This window comes from Chiloscyllium plagiosum, chromosome 43 (assembly GCF_004010195.1).
Source record: "Chiloscyllium plagiosum isolate BGI_BamShark_2017 chromosome 43, ASM401019v2, whole genome shotgun sequence".
NCBI lineage: Eukaryota > Metazoa > Chordata > Chondrichthyes > Orectolobiformes > Hemiscylliidae > Chiloscyllium > Chiloscyllium plagiosum.
In genome coordinates, this window is record NC_057752.1 from 11,318,272 (window position 1) to 11,336,476 (window position 18,205).

Genomic DNA, 18,205 nt, shown 5'->3' on the forward strand with positions numbered 1-18,205 from the left:
GTTCTGGTGAGTTGTTGTCTGGGAGTGGCTGTTGGTTTGTGTGCTGTTATGAGTCCTAGTGGTCATAGTAGTCTGGCTGTCAGTTCAGAAATGTTTTTGATGTATGGTAGTGTGGCTAGTCCTTTGGGTTGCGGCATGTCCTCGTTCTGTTGTCTTTCCCTTCGGCATCTGTTGATGAAATTTGGGGGGTGTCCGTTTTTGGCGAATACATTGTATAGGTGTTCTTCTTCCTCTTTTTGCAGTTCTGGTGTACTGCAGTGTGTTGTGGCCCTTTTGAACAGTGTCTTGATGCAACTTTTGTGTGTGTTGGGGTGGTTACTTTCGTAGTTTAGGACTTGGTCTTTGTGTGTGGCTTTCCTGTATACCTTTGTGACGAAATCTCCGTTCGGTGTTTTCTCTCTACCATCATGCCTAGGAATGGGAGTTGGTTGTCCTTTTCTTCCTCAGTAGCCACACACTCATGACAAGCAACATGAGTTTGACTGGGACAACACTACTATTATAGGACAAGCCAAACAGAGAACAGCCAGGGAATTCCTAGAGGCATGGCACTCATCCACAGATTCAATCAATAAGCACATCGACCTGGACCCAATATACCGACCACTGCAACGGACAGCTGGAACTGACAACCAGAAGCGGCAGGTACAAATCACTATAAATGCTGGAGGAAACATCACAGAAGCGCTTCACAGGAGGCTCCCAAGCACTGAGGATGTCACCTAGACAGGGGACGAAACGTCTGCAACACAAATTCCCAGCTCGGCGAACAGAACCACAACAACACTTATTTATATGTTCTCCTTCTCCTCCCGCCCCAATAAAAAGACTTCTTTTTACAGCACACATTCTAATGATCTTTAAATGAAGCAATTGTTTAATTGGACATTTTGGAAACACTTCAAAAGATTTTAATTTTCTTTAATAACTAGAACTTATCCTGTATTTTAAAAAAACCCGAAAGAACTGCGGGTGCTGTAAATTATAAACTAACAAATTGCTGGACGAGCTCAGCAGGTCTTGCAGCATCTGTGGAGAGAAATCAGTTAACGTTTTGGATTGAGTGACCCTTCCCCAGAAGGGTTCTGTATGCTTTGTGAAAGCCATTTAAGGTGATTTAAACTGGGTTACTGCTGGATTAGGAACCCTGTCTTTTTTTTAAAATGATAAACCCATTTCAAATATGCTCCACATAGTTGCCAATATCAAGGACATAGAGATGTGTACAGCATGGGAACAGACACTTCAGTCCAACTTGTCCATGCCGACCAGACATTCTACATTAACCTAATCTAGTCTCCACAGTAAACACTGGTGCTATCAAAATATTTAAAAATACATTTTTAAGATGTTGGTTTTTTAGATTAGATTACATTAGTGTGGAAACAGGCCCTTCGGCCCAACAAGTCCACACCGACCTGCCGAAGCGCAACCCACCCATACCCCTACATTTACCCCTTACCTAACACTACGGGCAATTTAGCATGGCCAATTCACCTGGCCTGCACATCTTTGGACTGTGGGAGGAAACCGGAGCACCTGGAGGAAACCCACGCAGGCACGGGGAGAACGTGCAAACTCCACACAGTCAGTCGCCTGAGGCGGGAATTGAACCTGGATCTCTGGCGCTGAGGCAGCAGTGCTAACCACCGTGCCGCCCACTATTGGTTGTGCTAGCTTTCAGAAGATTTGTGTTTAGCAACATGACAATAAACAAGCAGCAACTTCAATCAAATCACTTAAACCGAATGTTTTTCACCCTGAATTTCAAAATCTTGGCTCCATCCATTGTATATGTCCTGCTTATTGATCAAATATTGTGGCAAGATTCTGTTGAGGGAAGTAATCAAAATTTGTATATTTAATTTCCTAAATTCTGTTCTAAATTTAGTGATGTCCTTGCGCTGCCAATCTTCAAACAGGAAGAGTCCAACTTGCCACCAGAGAATGAGAATAAACTGCTACCCTTTCAGTATGTCCTGTGTGCTGCTACCTCTCCAGCTGTGAAGCTCCATGATGAAACACTAACATATCTTAACCAAGGTAAGGACGAGGGCTGCACTCTGGCTAAACTTTTATAAGTAATTCCAGTGTTGTTACTTAAACAGCTTGTAAATTAGCTGGTCTGATGCATTCTGGTGAGGGTGTCTGATGGCCTGCAATATATAAATGCAGTTCATTTCAGATTCTTGATTTGGATTCTTGCCCTCTTCTTAAAATTCCATTTTAAACAATTTTTTTGATGTATTGTAAAGATAATTTGGGTTAAGTATTCTGGTTTGTTCTGTTTTTCAGGGCAGTCGTATGAAATTCGGATGCTTGACAATCGGAAAATTGGGGAGTTGCCTGAAATCAATGGCAAATATGTGAAGGTGGGAAAAGTAGAACATTTGTTGCCTGTTTTGCTTGACTGTGCCATTTTTATCATATTAGAATAAGTTAGCAATTTGTAATGCATTGTGTTGCCATGTTTCCTAATGGGAGGTGGACTGATTAATGTAGATTTGAAAGCCAATCTGTTAATAAATGTGTAACTGGACATATATAACTTGTTAGGTGCGAGGAAAGGAAATTAAATCAGTATTAATGAGCAATGGGTATTAATGGTTTTTTAAATATAAGTACAAGCTCATTAATTGTAATCCTTTGAATCTTTGAATGTCAGTCGGTTGAATGAGAGGATCAGGTTGCCTGTTGAATTAAAAATTGTACTTGTTAAAAGTGTATTTGTTACGTTAAAGTCCAAGCATCCGCCCACTGAACCAAGTCAAGAGCTTCTGTAAATCCAGCATTGATCAAGTTTTTTATTGTATGACCATGTTTGAATTGCTTCTGATTTTCCATGCCCTTGAACACAGTTTCATTAGGAGGTATAACAACTGAACAACACACAATACATTGCGGGTGATGGGAATTATTAATTGTCAGTGAAATGTGTTTGATTGTTATGTGGGTGTTAGGTTTTAACTGGGACTTCACACTTGCCCTTGAAAACAGACATGGTGCGAGGTTGAGGTCTGGGTTGAAATTTGTATTTCCAGGTCAGGATGGTGAGTGGCTTGAAGGGGAACTTTATGGGGTGGTGTTCCCAAGTTTGTGTTGTCCTCGCCCTTGATGGAGATGGTCATAGATTTGGAAGGATTTTTCCAATTTCTGCAGTGCATCTAGTCAATGAGGCACGCTACTACTGAATGTCAGTAGTGGAAGGAATAGATGTTTTATGGATGTGGTGTCAGTGAAGTGGGCTACTTTGTCCTGGGTGCTGTTGGAGCTGCACTCATTCAGGCAAATTGGGAGCATATTCCATCACATTCCTGACTTGGTGGGCAGGCTTTTCGAAGTCAGGAGGTGAGTTACACACTAGCCTCTGACCAGCTTTTGTCATCACTTTTTATGTGGCGATTCCTGGTGAATAATAGACCCCCAAAATGTTAATAGTGGGGGATTCAGTGGTAATGCTATTGTCATGGGATATTGGTTAGATTGTGTTTCTTATTGGAAATGGTCAATGCCTGGAATTTGTGTGGTGCGAGTGTCACTTGCCACTTTTCAGCTCAAGCCTGGCTATCGTTCAGGTCATCTTGCATTTGAGCATGGACTGCTTCAGCATCTGAAGAATTGCGAATGGCGCTGAACATTGCGCAGACATCAGTGAACATCCTTACTTCTGACCTTGCAGAGGTCATTGATGCAGCTGAAGATGGTTGGGCCTAGGACCAAGTAACTACCTTCTCCTGTAACAGAGCCAATTCCTGGAGACTGAAAAAGTTAGGGAAACCAAATGCAACAGAGTACTCCTTTCTCTTTAACTCCAACAAAGCTGTCAGGATCGGAGGGATTGTGCTATAGGGAGAGGCTGACTAGACTGGGAGTTATTTTCCCTGGAGCTTCGGAGGTTGAAGGGTGACCTTATAGAGGTTTATGAAATCATGAGGATTGTGGCTAGAGTAAATAGATAAGGTCTTTTCCCTGGGCTAGGGGAGCTCCAGACTCGAGGGCACAGGTTTAAGGTGAAAGGGCAAGGATTTTAAAGGGACAATGTTTTCATGCAGAGGGTGTGCGTGTAAGGAATGAGCTGCCAGAGGTGGTGGCGTAGGTTGGTACAAATACAACATTTAAAAGGCATCTGCATGGATATATGAATAGCAAGGGTTTATAGGGATATGGGCTTAGTGCTGGCAAATGGGACTAGGTCAGTTTAAGATATGGTTGGTATGGATGAGTTGGACCAAAGGGTCTCTTTCCATGCTGTATATTTCAGTGACTGTATAGTGTCTGAATCCCTTTCTCTGTCAGGGTCCCATTGTCTAGGTGATAGTTAATGGTTTGTCTCCACCCAATTAAACACCCAAGTGAAAGCCTAGATCCTGCTAATCAGATAAGGGATGCTGTTGAAGTCACTGTCTTTGGTGGGTTTTACATACTAGAGGATTCTGTCTTATTGTTATTGGAATGTAGGAGTTAGTGATGCAAATTGTTTAGCCATCTTTGACTGAGAATTCAAGTCACTGAATTTAATATTGATTCCTTGCAGCTATTGATGTGTCCTCGAGTATGACGACATTGCTGTGAAGTAAACCTTGCACAAATGAAACTTGACACAAAGAATGATAAAGCTTATTTTTGGGAAGAGTACAGAAAAGGTTTACCAGGACATTGCCTGGTATGGGCACGATTGTTAGTTGGCGGTTGGCTAGACTGGGTTTGCGTTCACTGGAATGCAGGAGGTTGAGGGGTGACCTGCTAGAAGTTTATAAGATTGTGAATGGCATGGATAGAGTGGAAAGTATGAGGCTTTTTTCCAGGGTGGAGGGGTCAGTTACTCGGGGACACAGGTGCAAGGTGGGGCGGGGTGGGAGAGTTTAAAAGAGCCGTGTGAGGCAAACTTTTCACACAAGGTGGTGAGTGCCTGGAACATGTTGCCAGAGGAGGTGGTTGAAACAGACACAATAGCAGCATTCAAGAAGCATCTGGACCAATACATGAATAGGAAGGGAATAGAGGGATATAATATGGATCCTGTAACTGAAGACAGTTTTAGTATGGAAGAACAAAATGTAGTAGTGGAGACTTGGAGGGCCTGTTCCTGTGCTGTATTGTTCTTTGTTCTTGCACTTTACCCAGTCAGCACATTATTGTAACTTTTTAACAAAGCCTCATGTTTCTCATTGGAATGTTAGGGTGATGAGGGTAATAGGTAATTGACTTAAAATTGCGTGCACAATACTCTCGCCCTACTTATTGAAGGTTAAAACGCTGCTGAGTGATGCAGGCTTGGTTATACAAAGCTAATGGAGATTAGTGGGTAAAGATGTCACCGTATTCTATTTAACCAAAAAACTATAAGCAATAGGAGCAGGAGTAGGCCAATCAGCCCCTTGAGCTTGTTCCACCATTCAATAGGATCATGGCTAATTTGACATGTCCTCTTGCCTATCATTTTCCCATACCCCTTGATATCCTGACTGATTGCGAACCTTATCTATCTCAGCCTTAAATATGCACAAAGACTCTGTCCCTACAGCTCTCTGTGTGGCAAGGAGTTCTAAAGATACTCACCCCTCTGAGAGAAGAAATTCCTCCTCATCTTAGTCTTTAATTACCGCTTTATTCTGAGACTGTACGCCCTCTGGTCCTAGACCCTCCCATGAGGGGAAGCATCCTCTCAGCACTTACCCTGTCAGAGATTATTTCACGTTCTTATAAACTTTCCCAGTGTGGGTATTTATCAGTGAGACTTGCTGAAATAGATTGCGTTCACCCAAAAATAGATTGCACAATGTTGCTTGTCCTCATCCAAGGAAAGTTTTCAGCCACCTTGTTGCAGGTTAATGATTTATTGCAGCAATGTGAAGTTACAGAAATGTTATTAATAAGATTAGAGTTTAAAATTGGGAGTCAAGCTACTGGGGTCTTTGGTTTAGATATTAAGCAAAGAAGGCCTGGAATAGCACTAAATCAACAACCCTATTGCGACTTCCATTCCAGTTAGTTATGTTAGATCATCCCAAAATCTCTATACCTATTGATGGGAGAGCAGTTGTGCAGCTTGATATCAACGGACAATAATAAGGTGGTTATGCTGGAACTGTGCAAAATGCTAGTTCGGCCACAGTTGGAGCACTGCATGCAGTTCTGGCCACTACACTGTAGGAGCGATGTGATTTGCACCAGAGAGGTGATTTGCCAACCAGAATGCAGCCTGGGCTGGAAGGTCTGAGCTGTGGGGAAAGATCAGTTAGGCTGGGAAAGGTTTTCTTGGAGCAGCAAAGGCCGAGAACTGACCTGATAAAAGGTTGAGGGGCATAGATGAGGAAGGCATCTTTTTCTATCAGTAGAGGGATCAATAATTATACAGCGTAGATTTAAGATAATAGGTAGAAGCAAAGAAGAACATTAAGAATTCTTTTCACTCTGAGGATGGTGGGAGTCTGGAACTCTCTGCCTGAAAAGGTAGTTAAATTAGAAGCAGTTTTTAGATGTATGCTTGTGTTGCATTTAGTCCCTCCAGGCTTTGGACCAAGAGCTGGAAAATGGGATTAGTGTAGCCAGATCTTTGACTGACATGGACAAAATAGTCTGAATGGTTGCCTCCTGTGCTGTGAACATCTGTATCTATAGTTGATTCAGCTGGTTGGCTATTCTGCTTCGACCTAATGCTAGTTTTGATGTGTTGGAGTTAATACTACTATAAAACAGCCTAAAATCATGAGGCAAATAAAACATTCATTTGAAAAATCTGGAAAAATGTACATTAAATTTCCATGTTTAGATGATCTGAAGAACATAGTGATATATTTTTAGTGATGCTTCACATGCTAATCTTACTGATGTTCAAGTGCAGTGGTTTTGTAATATGTCTCATGGGGAAAAATGGGGCCCCTGCCTTTAGCTTAAGAAGCTAAAGAAATAACAGGTGTTAAAAGTATTTTAGCTGCTGAAACAACGGCTCCTGTCAAAGCAATTTCTTACATACTTTGACAAACAGAATCTAAGAATTTTTACAAGATATCCAATGAAGGATGTTTTACCTAATGAAGGTTATGTAGCTAGTCTTTCATTTTGGGATGATGCATACTCAAAAGTGCAAGTGAAAAAGTGATTAACCCTTCTCACTTAAAACAATGCTGGAGACAAAAGGAAGGAGAATTGGTGACTGTAAGTATTCAACTGAATTTTTGCTTTACAAAAGCTCTTTGGGGGGGGGAAGAGAATAAGTATGTTAAAGGTCTGGTAAAATTGGCATGGTCTTGCAGTGTGGTTCTTTGTACAGAATATGAAGGTTTCTGCTAACTTTTTTTGAAATTTGAGTGCTTGTGTGTTTTTTCCTAGAAGTGTTGAGATCTCCGCAGATCCTGTAAGATTAGTGAGGACTGCTGGGATAGTGTTCTACAGAATATGCTGAAGTGCAATAAGCATTTGTGTGTTTTAAGTGTAGGATGAGCGTGGGAAAGGTTTTACTATGTCTTAAAATGTTCTGTTTTAAAACCAGGGTAGTTATTAAAGCAAGTGGATGTGAGGAGTGACTAACCCTGTGAATAGTACCATGGCTGGCAATTTTGGGGAAAAAATTTATCCCCTCATTATTCTCATCTATCTTATCACTTGTGATTCATTGTAATCTTGCTGTTGACTCAACCTACTTATTCATTTTAATTTTGATATGCAATTATATTGGCATAAGTGTAAGGTAAGCATGAGCAATTGGGGTAATTCATGAAAACATTGCTTTCCTTTTGTCTCCCCACTAGAGTATTATCCGAGTGGTGTTTCACGACCGGCGTCTACAGTACACTGAGCACCAGCAGTTGGAAGGATGGAGGTGGAACCGGCCAGGAGACAGGATCCTAGATTTAGGTAAATTGGTGCAGTGCAGACTTTCAGGCATGCATGTAAACATTGTTTTTACTGCACTCAAAACAATGACTGCAGATGCTGGAAACCAGATTCTGGATTAGTGGTGCTGGAAGAGCACAGCAGTTCAGGTAGTATCCAAGGAGCTTCGAAATCGACGTTTCGGGCAAAAGCCCTTCATCAGGAATCTTTTTGCCTGAAACATTGTTTTGAGTGCTTCAGGCCAAGGGCATGTTTAATCTAACATTTGACTTGATGTGCAAAAGTTGTTGTATTATGCAAAATCCTGAATGAGCGGATTCCCATCTTGACAAACTGCAGCATGCTCTTGATGCTGAATTAATTTTCTCTTAACCTACGTCAGTGCAGCATTACAAGCTGTCCATATCTGTAGTCTTTCCACATTAGTGGAATATATGTTGAGCAGGTGCTTGCCCCTCCTTGGCAGGGAATGATTTGAAGTTTTATCATCCCAGGCCATGCTCACATGAAGATATGTGAGAAATATTGGAGACGAGGTAATTGCGTACCTCTAGGTTTCTAAATGGCACTTGGCAAGGAATGATAATTCCCTCAGAAGCCAGATGGTGACCTAAGAAGCCAGATACCAGCCTTTCCTTAATAATGGATTTATTCACCAGAATGCAGCATTATGCTACTACCATGTTACAAAAGCCCAATTAATGCATTTTAGCTGTGTATCCATAACCTTGATAACAGTTAACAAAACAATATTTCAAAATACAGAAAATAATAAATTTTCCTATCCTGTATAATGCATCATATGCAAGACCCTGTTCTAGAATCTCCACTAAGCATTTTGAGAGAGCATTTGCTTTTGTAAAAGAATCTTAACAATTACCTTGTGTTGACCAAGTTTACATTGGAGATGTATTTTCTATCCAATATTTCTTTGACATTAACAAGATCAATCCTTAACCTTTCTGGAGTTGTACTTTTTTGTCGAATGTACTTTCTCCCTCAGGGAGCAATAAGCTATATGATATTCAATGGGTAAACTCAAATTTTCAGACTCCCCTACCCCAGATACACCCAGTATAAATTTTTCCTAAAATATGCTACAAGGAAAACGCCATATCTATTGCTTTTGAGGGCCAGTGTTCTTGCAGCTGCACTTTTTGCTTCTATTCTCTTAGCTTCCCAGGCCAAAGGAAAATATGTTTTGTTTTCATCCACCAAGGATGCTATAATGCTCACTTGTACTCTAGCACTGATGTTTGGCATGACAATCATCACTGAGAAGGACTAATTTCATAGCTTACCTTTTGGGTTCCTCAAGGCTTGAGTATGCATTGTCCTGTATTTAATTTTTTAAAATGTTTTATGTGACTGTCGATCATCCACAACTGTAGGATGTTTTATCATGCCACTATAACGGTTCAGTTCCTGCAATAACCAAGTGCTGTTTATCTGCACACAAGTAGTATTTTTTCCAGATTGAAGCAAAGTTAAGTCGACCTCTACAGAGGAACCTCAATTATTCGAATTTCGGATTATTTTCCAAGATCGTAAGGTCCAGATGCTTGGCTAAACTGTTATCTGGCATTCGATTATCCAGAATTCGATTAATTGAACGAAATACTTCCCACGTGTGTCCTTCAGATAATCGAGGGTCCTCTGTATATTTAAATGTACCTAAATCCTGACACCCAATTTTAAACTCACTACTATTATTGCTTACAAACAAATTGCTCAAATTACATAGAACCTATCCACAGAGAATCATCATGCATCATAAAAATGTCTGAGACTTTTAGATTGTGGTATGATTAGAACATTGTTAGATCTGGTTTCAGTTGAATATAACCTTTTAGCAAGATAGGCTTAACTAAGGAATATCCATATCCCTAATGATACCATAATCATTCAGTTCATAAATGCATTTGTTTATTCTCAAGTCTTTCATCACTAGCCTCTTTAGAAGGTTTCAAGTACAATCAGTTAGAAATAAGACCATAAGACATAGGAGCAGAAACTAGACTGTTAAGCTTATTGAGTCTGCTCTGCCATTCAATCAGGGCTGATATGTTTCTCAACCCCATTCTCCCGCTTTTCTCCCCGTAACCCTTTTCCTGGTGATTATCCTGCGTTCATTTGAATATGTTGCCAATGAGGAAAATTTCAGGATTACTTTTCGTGCTATGGGGGAGTCCACTCCTAATATCTTGATTTCCGATTTAAAGAAAACACAGAAAATACTGGACAAACTCAGTCGGTCTGGCAGCATCTGTTGAGAGAAACCGTTAACATTTCAAATCCGACATGATTCTTCAGTTGAGTTGCAAGAAAGATTCATAATAGACTCAAAACATCAACACTGAGAGAAAGAGTGTTGATGTTTTGAGTCTATTATGAATCTTTCTTGCAACTCACAACTGAAGAATCATCATGTCGGATTTGAACTGTTAACTGGTTCTCTCACAGATGCTGCCAGACTGGCTAAGGTTCTTGTGCATTTTGAGTTATTTCAGGTTTCCGACGTCTGCCGTACTTTGCTTTTATTTTAATTTCCAAGACTCTTCAAAATGCCAAGCCACTTGTTTCGCTTTCACTTTATATGACCCATCTGGGAGGACGTTTTTCCACAAATATCCATCTAAATGATAAGACTTGCTGGTTCCTACCTGGCACCTCGGTGTAGACACCAAATTCTTTCCAACTATCCAATTTTCTTTTGTCTCCTCTTCATTTATCTTCAGTTTTGTTGGCAACCAGCAGAACCTCTTGGTTATAAGGGCTTTTACTTCAAATGGTGTGCGAGGTTATTCTGTCGTCCTGATTGTTTTGCATATTCTAGTCAAGGTACAGCTTCTACTTGGATTTCTGTGTCTTACTAGACTGCTGCAGGATCTCTCCTTACTATGATCAGAAGTTCTGACACAAGTATGTGATTATTTCCTAGCTCAAGCCACTATCAAATCATGTATGAGAACTAACGCTGCATTTCCTTGTTTTTGCATTTAGAATCATTTTGTCAATCCATTAACCTTGCCTCTTGTCCATCATCTTGAACTTTGAGCTCGTGTTTGAATTTGCCAGTGGCTTTCCCTGCTCTCTCTCAATATTCATATACCTTCTTTGGACTTTTCTGCTTTGTACACTATTTGAGTACTCACTCTAGGCATATAGGTATCATTCTGCCTGTCACCAATGTCTTATCTACTGTGTTCTGTTCCTCATAACTGTCAAAACATAAGTGAGAGAGGTATAGGGTGTCTCATCATCTTCAGTTAACTGCTCAGAAGTAATCATCAACTCACCAATTAGCCAAGATAAGTGTACCCTTATTGTTTGACTACCCAATTGGAGAACCACTTTCTATCACGCCCTATCATCTTTGGATTTTTCTTTCACTTTTTCTGACTCTCTCTCTTCTCATCTTCAATGCTTTAGAGTTTTCTCTGAGACTTCTGTCTTGATTGTTTTTCTTGGGTGTAAAACATTCAATTGTGCACAAAAAAAACTAATTACAGCCCCATCTAAGGTTAGAGAATTATCATACAGCACAGAAGGTGTTTTGGGATTTCTTCCATTGACCAATTGATCAGAAGTATAGCCCTCTGTCATCTGAAGCAAATTCTTTGGAAACACTCTTGACAGAGCTAACAAAGTGACCTCTCCCACCACTTTGGGAGTAGACTGAGGGTTTTACAGCTGTACTGGAAATGCTTGGCTTGAAGGTGGCTGTCTGGAGCATAGGTCTTCAGTTCTGGTGGTGGAAAGTTGTCGTGGCCCATACCCTTGTTAGTATCCAGTTTTTTTTTAAGCTATTTCTTGACTCCACATGGCTGCAGACTGGCATCTGTGATGCTGGGAATCTCGTGCATAGGCTGAGATAGGTCATCCAGTTGGCACTTCTGGCAGAGGTTGCTGCAAATGCCTTTTAAACGGATGTGCTGTGCTTTCCATCATTAAGGAATATTTTGGAGCTGCCTCCTCCAGGGAGTTTAATTATTCAATGCCATTCATGAGTGACTGGCAGGACTTCAATTGATTTATTGTTTGTGGCACTGCTTGGCTCTGTCTGTCACTTGCTAATTGTGCTGTTTGGCGTGCAAGCTTCACTAGGAAAGCACCTCATTTTTATATCGGCCTAGTGCTGCTCCTGATGTGACCACCCGCACTCTTCATTGAACTAGGGTTGATCCCTTGATTTAATGGTCACGGTGGAGTTGGGGGATATGCCAGGCTATGAGGTTACAGATTGTTGTTGACTACAATTTTGCTGGTGGCTCACCACCATATGAACCATGCCTTTTTATTTTTTGTCTTTAAAAAAGCAGGGCTACAATGAGAGAGAACTATTTTTAAACTGGGGAATTATTAGGATGGCTCCATAATTTCACAACAAGGAATCTGATACCTATTGTGATTTTTTTTGTGTGACTGTGGGTTCCTGTAATGTGCAGGTGATCAAATATGAGAGTTGTTGTTTATAGGTGAAGCTGGTTGATTCTTGGCTAACTGAGCTGGTTGGAATTGAAAGCAAGTTAAAGATACAGACGCAAAAGCATGTGTTGTTTTCCCCAGACGACACTACCTGTTTTCTGCAGTAAAATAACTTCAGTTTTAAACCTCAAGAAAACCAGTCACAATTCCTACAGTTGCTGTGAGCTGTGACTTTTGAATTAATAAATCAGAGACATTTTATCAAGTGTATCAGTCACTCTGCACTTCCTACAAGCCAGTGGAACTTCTCAAGAAAGTCAACTGAATACCAAGGATCTGGCTGGATTATCTCAACATCCAAATCCGGAAGCAAAAACCACCAAACTGACTTTCCAGTTTTTCTCTTCCTCTGCCAATCGTCTTTCTCCTTCAGGAGAAGGATATAGACCATCTGTTCAGTTGATCTAATCAGTGGCAAATGAAACTCCGTCCGGATAAATGTTAGGTGATGCTGTTGTGTGGGACAAACAAGACAAGGGAATACATGATTGGTCACAGCTGGAGTATTGTGTGCAATTCTGAACCTGCATTATAGAAAGAATGTGACATCACTGGAGAGGGGACAGAGGAGTCTGGATGCTGCCTGGGCTGGAAGATTTCAGTTACGGAGAGAGATTGGGCAGACTGGGGTTGTTTTCCTTTAGAGCAAAGGAGATTGAGAGGGGACACGATTAAGGTATAAAATTGAGGAGCATAGAGTAGACAGGAAAAAAGGTTTCCCCTTGATGAAATAGGTCAATGACATGATTGATGGAAAAAATATTTTCACCCAGAGGAAAGTGAGAATTTGGAATACTGTACCAAAAGGACGATAAAGGCAGGCATTCTCAACGTTGAAGAAGTATTGAGATGTGCACTTTCATTCAGGGCATACAAGGCTATGGACCAAATGCTGGAAATGGAACTAAAATGGTTGGGAGATTTTTGACTGTTGTGGACCCAATCGGCTGAGAGGCCTTTTTCTGTGCTGTAGATCTTTGACTCTGCTTGTCTGTGTGCAATTATAGGGGAATTAGTTTTAGTTAATGTTGTATGTCAATGATTTGTATTTGTTTACTTGTAGCTCTAGTCTAGTTACTTATTAGTAATTTTTGTAATTTGTTAATTTGTATTTTTAAAAATTTTTATTATAAAAATTTTTGTTGTGTACAGAAACTTGGGCTGTGCTTTCCATCAATCGTGGCCTGAATGTCAGGTAAATTGGGGTACTGTTTAGTTTTTCAAAAAAACTTTTATGTTGGTATATGCCATGATTAACTGGGCTTAATATACAGTGCACTATCCCAATGATCCTAATGCTGCATCTCCTGCTTGTCCAGTTTTTAGTTGTTAGATTTATTAAAAATCTGTCCTATTCAGCAAGGTGGCAGTACCGTATGACACAATGTAGGATATCCACGTGGACAGATGCATCAGCAAGTAGATTGGTGAGGATACTGTCGAGTAGAATTCTCCCTCTTGGTACACTCGTCATCTGCTGCACAGAGTCCAGCAACAATGTCCTTTGTGATGCAACATTTGCTTGTTTTTTGACTACATAATATGACCAAATGCAATATTAAAATACTTGGAAGAATAACTCATTGACTAGTTGTTCAATTTGAATTTGTGTTTCTGCAATAATTCCTACCCCTCTCTCTCTTTCAGATATCCCTCTATCAGTAGGAATTGTCGACCCCAGAGCAAATCCAACACAACTAAACACAGTGGAGTTTCTTTGGGACCCTTCAAAGAGAACCTCTGTATTTATCCAGGTATAATGTCTCTTCAGTATTCAGGGTTTTTGCTCATCCTGGTTATTTAGTGGTGAGCATATATTTTTCTCATCCATTTCTATGTACATAGCAATTTTGAGTAGAAATTAAAACATTTTGGGGTGTGATTAAATTTATTTTTATTCCTCTACTTAAAGTCATAGGGATGTACAGCACAGAAACGGACCCTTCGGTCCAACCCATCCATGCTGATCAGGTATCCCAACCCAATCTAGTCCCACCTGCCAGCACCCGCCCCATATCCCTCCAAACCCTTCCTATTCATATACCCATCCAAATGCCTCTTAAATGTTGCAATTGTACCAGCCTCCGCCACTTCCTCTGACAGCTCATTCCATACACGTACCACCCTCTGTGTGAAAAAGCTGCCCTTCGGTCTCTTTTATATCTTTCCCCTCTCACCCTAAACCTATGCCTTCTAGTTCTGAGCTCCCCCACTCCAGGGAAAAGACTTTTTGTCTATTCATTCTATCCATGCCCCTCTTGATTTTGTAAACTTCTATAAGGTCACCCCTCAGCCCCCGACGCTCCAGGGAAAGCAGCCCCAGCCTTAACAGCCTCTCACTATAGCTGAAATCCTCCAACCTTGGCAACATCCTTGTAAATCTTTTCTGAACCATTTTTCAAGTTTCACAACATCTTTCCAATAGGAAGGAGACCAGAATTGCGTGCAGTATTGCAGCCTAGTGGCCTAACCAGTGTCCTGTACAGCCGCAACATGACCTCCCAACTCCTGTACTCCGTACTCTGACCGATAAAGGAAAGCATACCAAATGCCTTTTGTTTTTGTCTTAACATTATGAAATTTTAACCAGTTAATGTCATGTTTCCCATTTTAACCATGCCTTAATCCTCAATTGTTGGGTTATGAGAAACCCAGTTCACACTAGGCATATGAAAAATCAGCCAGGGTTTCTGCTCTTGCATGGATGTGATTGCTCCTGGGAAATGCCGATCTGGAAATCGGGTGAGGACTGAATTTGACTTAGCTGTGGTGTCCTGAAGTCAATTGGCCTGTTGCCAAACGCTATCACTTGTTTGAAGGGTGCCAACTTACAGAAGATTAATGAACTGGATTCCAGCATGAACTTGTGCATAAAGATATGAGTGAAAAATTAACATTTGTAAGATACTTCTGCAAACATTGATGCTTGAAATTTGAGTTTGCAATTCTAGAGTTCAGTACGTGTGTGGCCCAAACAATTGTCTTTTTTTTTGGAGATAATTCTAATCCTCTCCAATTTCCAGCAAAACAGTACACTGTTTCCTTTCTTGCTGCATTTCAACCTCAAATTAATTGAAGATCACTTCCCAAAATAAGACCAAATCAAAATAGAAGCAATTTATTTTTATCCTTACAAAATGGGGAGGATAAAGAAAATGAGTGCAAATTTAAGTCTAAGTTCTGTTGTCTGAATTTGAATTTTACGAATGGGTTCTCCAGATTTCACATTCATTTCCAAATGTGCATCTATTCATGTAATGGATGGGGGAAGGATTAGCTGATTCGTACTACAACAGAGCCACCTTCCACAGCAACAATGAGTTACTGCATTATTACTGATTTACAATGTTATGCTTATGTGAAACAAAGTAGTACCAATAAAAGTACTCCTTGAGAGTTTGAAAATCCAATCACATTTCTGTGTCACTTTCACAGAAATGAGGCCTCCCTGATTTTTCTCAAATATATCTGAATATGGTTTTAGTTCATGGAATGAGAGTGTTGGTGTCAAGGCCAACATTTGTGGGCGGCACGGTGGCACAGTGGTTAGCACTGCTGCCTCACAGCACCAGAGACCCGGGTTCAATCCCCGCCTCAGGCGACTGACTGTGTGGAGTTTGTACGTCGTGCCTGCGTGGGTTTCCTCCGGGTGCTTCGGTTTCCTCCCACAGTCCAAAGATGTGCACGTCAGGTGAATTGGCCATGCTAAATTGCCTGTAGTGTTAGGTAAGGGGTAAATATAGGGGTATGGGTGGGTTGCGCTTCGGCGGGGCGGTGTGGACTTGTTGGGCCGAAGGGCCTGTTTCCACACTGTAAGTAATCTAATTTGTTGACAGCTCTATTACCCTTTAAGGTAATGGTGACCTGCCATCTCAAATTACTGTAGTCCATGTGATGTCATGATGTGGAGCTGTGTTTGGAAGAGTGTTCCAGAATTTTGACTCTGCCTAAGTGATGACTATATAGTTCCAAGTCATGATGGTATTTGATAGGAGGGGAGCTTATAGATGATGCTGTTTCTATGCATCTGCTTTAATTCACAAAGGGGTCCCTTTGTGGATACATTTCTCCCAAACCAAATTAATTTGTTTTGAGAGGAGCCAATTTAACCATGCTTTCTTAAGCTAACAAAATAGTTTCTTAATTACTGAACACAAGAAGGAATAATGCCGTACACACACATTAGAGATAAGTGAGTCCAAACGAGGATAAAAGTTTTTTTAAAAAATCTACAAATGAGTCTTGATGGGTCACTTAGGAAGAATGAAGTCTAACGTCACAGCCACGACATTGCATCTTACTGGTAACACTGGCGTTGGTATTTAATTTTGAGATTCTTGACATTGCAGGTCAATTGAAATTCCTTTGACCTAATTTCATTTGATGTGGAGGTGCTGGTGCTGGACTGGGTCAAAAATCACATGACAGTAGGTTATAGTTGAACAGGTTTATTTGAGAAAAAAAAACAAGCTTTCGGAATCTCACTCCTCCTCCAGATGCTAGTGTGAAGAGACATCTGGCACAGAATTTTATAAGTGAAAGATCAGCGTGTCATATAGTTGAGATGAATGTATTGGACAAATCTAAGATGGATGTTAAATCTTTAATTGGTTAGAATGAAGATACAGGTTTCGATTTGATTAATATGCTCCAGCAACTCTGGAAGCTTGACATTCAGGACAAAGCAGCCCTTTTGACTGGCACCACATGCACAAACATCCACTCCCTCCATCGCTAACGCACAGTAGTAGCAGTATGTCCCATCTACAAGATGCTTTGGAGAAGTTTACCAAGACTACTTAGGACCTTCCAAACACCAACTGCTTCCATTTAGAAGGGCAAGGGCAGCCGATACAGAGGAATACTTCCACATCCCCAGCCTCCCAACCCCACCACCGAGTCACTCATCCTGGCTTGGAAATGTATCATCAACCCTTCAGTTGTCCTGGGTCAAAATTCTGGTTCTCACTCCCTAACGAAATTGAGAGTCAACTCAAAACACATAGTCTGCAGCGGTTCAAGACAGCAGCTCACCAGCACCTTTTCTAGGGCAGGTAGAGATGGGCAATAAATGCTGGCCAGTCAGTGACAGCCATATCAAAATACTCATTGTACTGATTAATTTACTTGCATGAATCATAAAAAGAAACTCACTTGCACAGAATTTAAATGAGGTGCTCAGACTTCATTAAAAGCTAATTATTACGTTTGAATTTAAGGATAGGTAGCATTGATATATTATTGCCGAACTGGCTAACTTGAGGCCCTATGAATAGGGTTCAACTCTCCCAGAGGATGGGGAATTTAAACTAAACTAATAAATGTGGACTAGATACCTAGTTTTAGTGATAGTGACCATGGGGTGAGGTGTTTGTTTGTGTGTGTTTGTTGAATCCTCCTTCATGAACGTGGTTCAGAGGAGGATGTCTGTTCTTTCTTGGTTTGCCTGATATGAGACACCAGTCCCACAGCAATGTGGCTGGCTCTGTTTTAATTATCCTTTGCGTCAATACGTTTATACTAGAGAGATTCCTAATGAAGGGCTTTTGCCTGAAACTTTGACTCTCCTCCTCTGCTGTCTGACCTGCTGTGCTTTTCCAGCACCACACTCTCAACTCTAATCTCCAGTCCTCACTTTCACCTAATCAATCCGTTATAGACAATTATTAGGTCCATTAATAAAACCGGATAGAAAACTGGCATTGATCTGGGCACAGAAATGACAAAAACCACCCCTGCCTCGTCACCTCTGCAAGGTTGTCCTCCTCCTAACCCCTCTGAGTAACTTTGAAATGATAAGAGTGTATGCTAAATATAAGTCGCTTGAAAATTACCCAAAAGTATGAAACCTGTAGTTAGAGACAACTGAGCAACCCAAATG

The 18,205-nt window shown here is 40.8% G+C and overlaps 1 protein-coding gene across 3 annotated transcripts in view; it reads left to right on the forward strand.

The window, feature by feature from the left end:
* tfcp2 (transcription factor CP2) overlaps positions 1-18,205 on the forward strand; it is a 124,205-nt gene that overhangs the window by 32,372 nt on the left and 73,628 nt on the right. For all 3 annotated transcript variants that reach the window (XM_043682043.1, XM_043682044.1, XM_043682045.1), the window contains 4 exons: positions 1,892-2,043; positions 2,296-2,372; positions 7,752-7,857; positions 13,972-14,078. In XM_043682043.1, the coding sequence (XP_043537978.1) occupies positions 1,892-2,043; positions 2,296-2,372; positions 7,752-7,857; positions 13,972-14,078 (442 nt within the window). The remainder of the gene's footprint in view (positions 1-1,891; positions 2,044-2,295; positions 2,373-7,751; positions 7,858-13,971; positions 14,079-18,205) is intronic.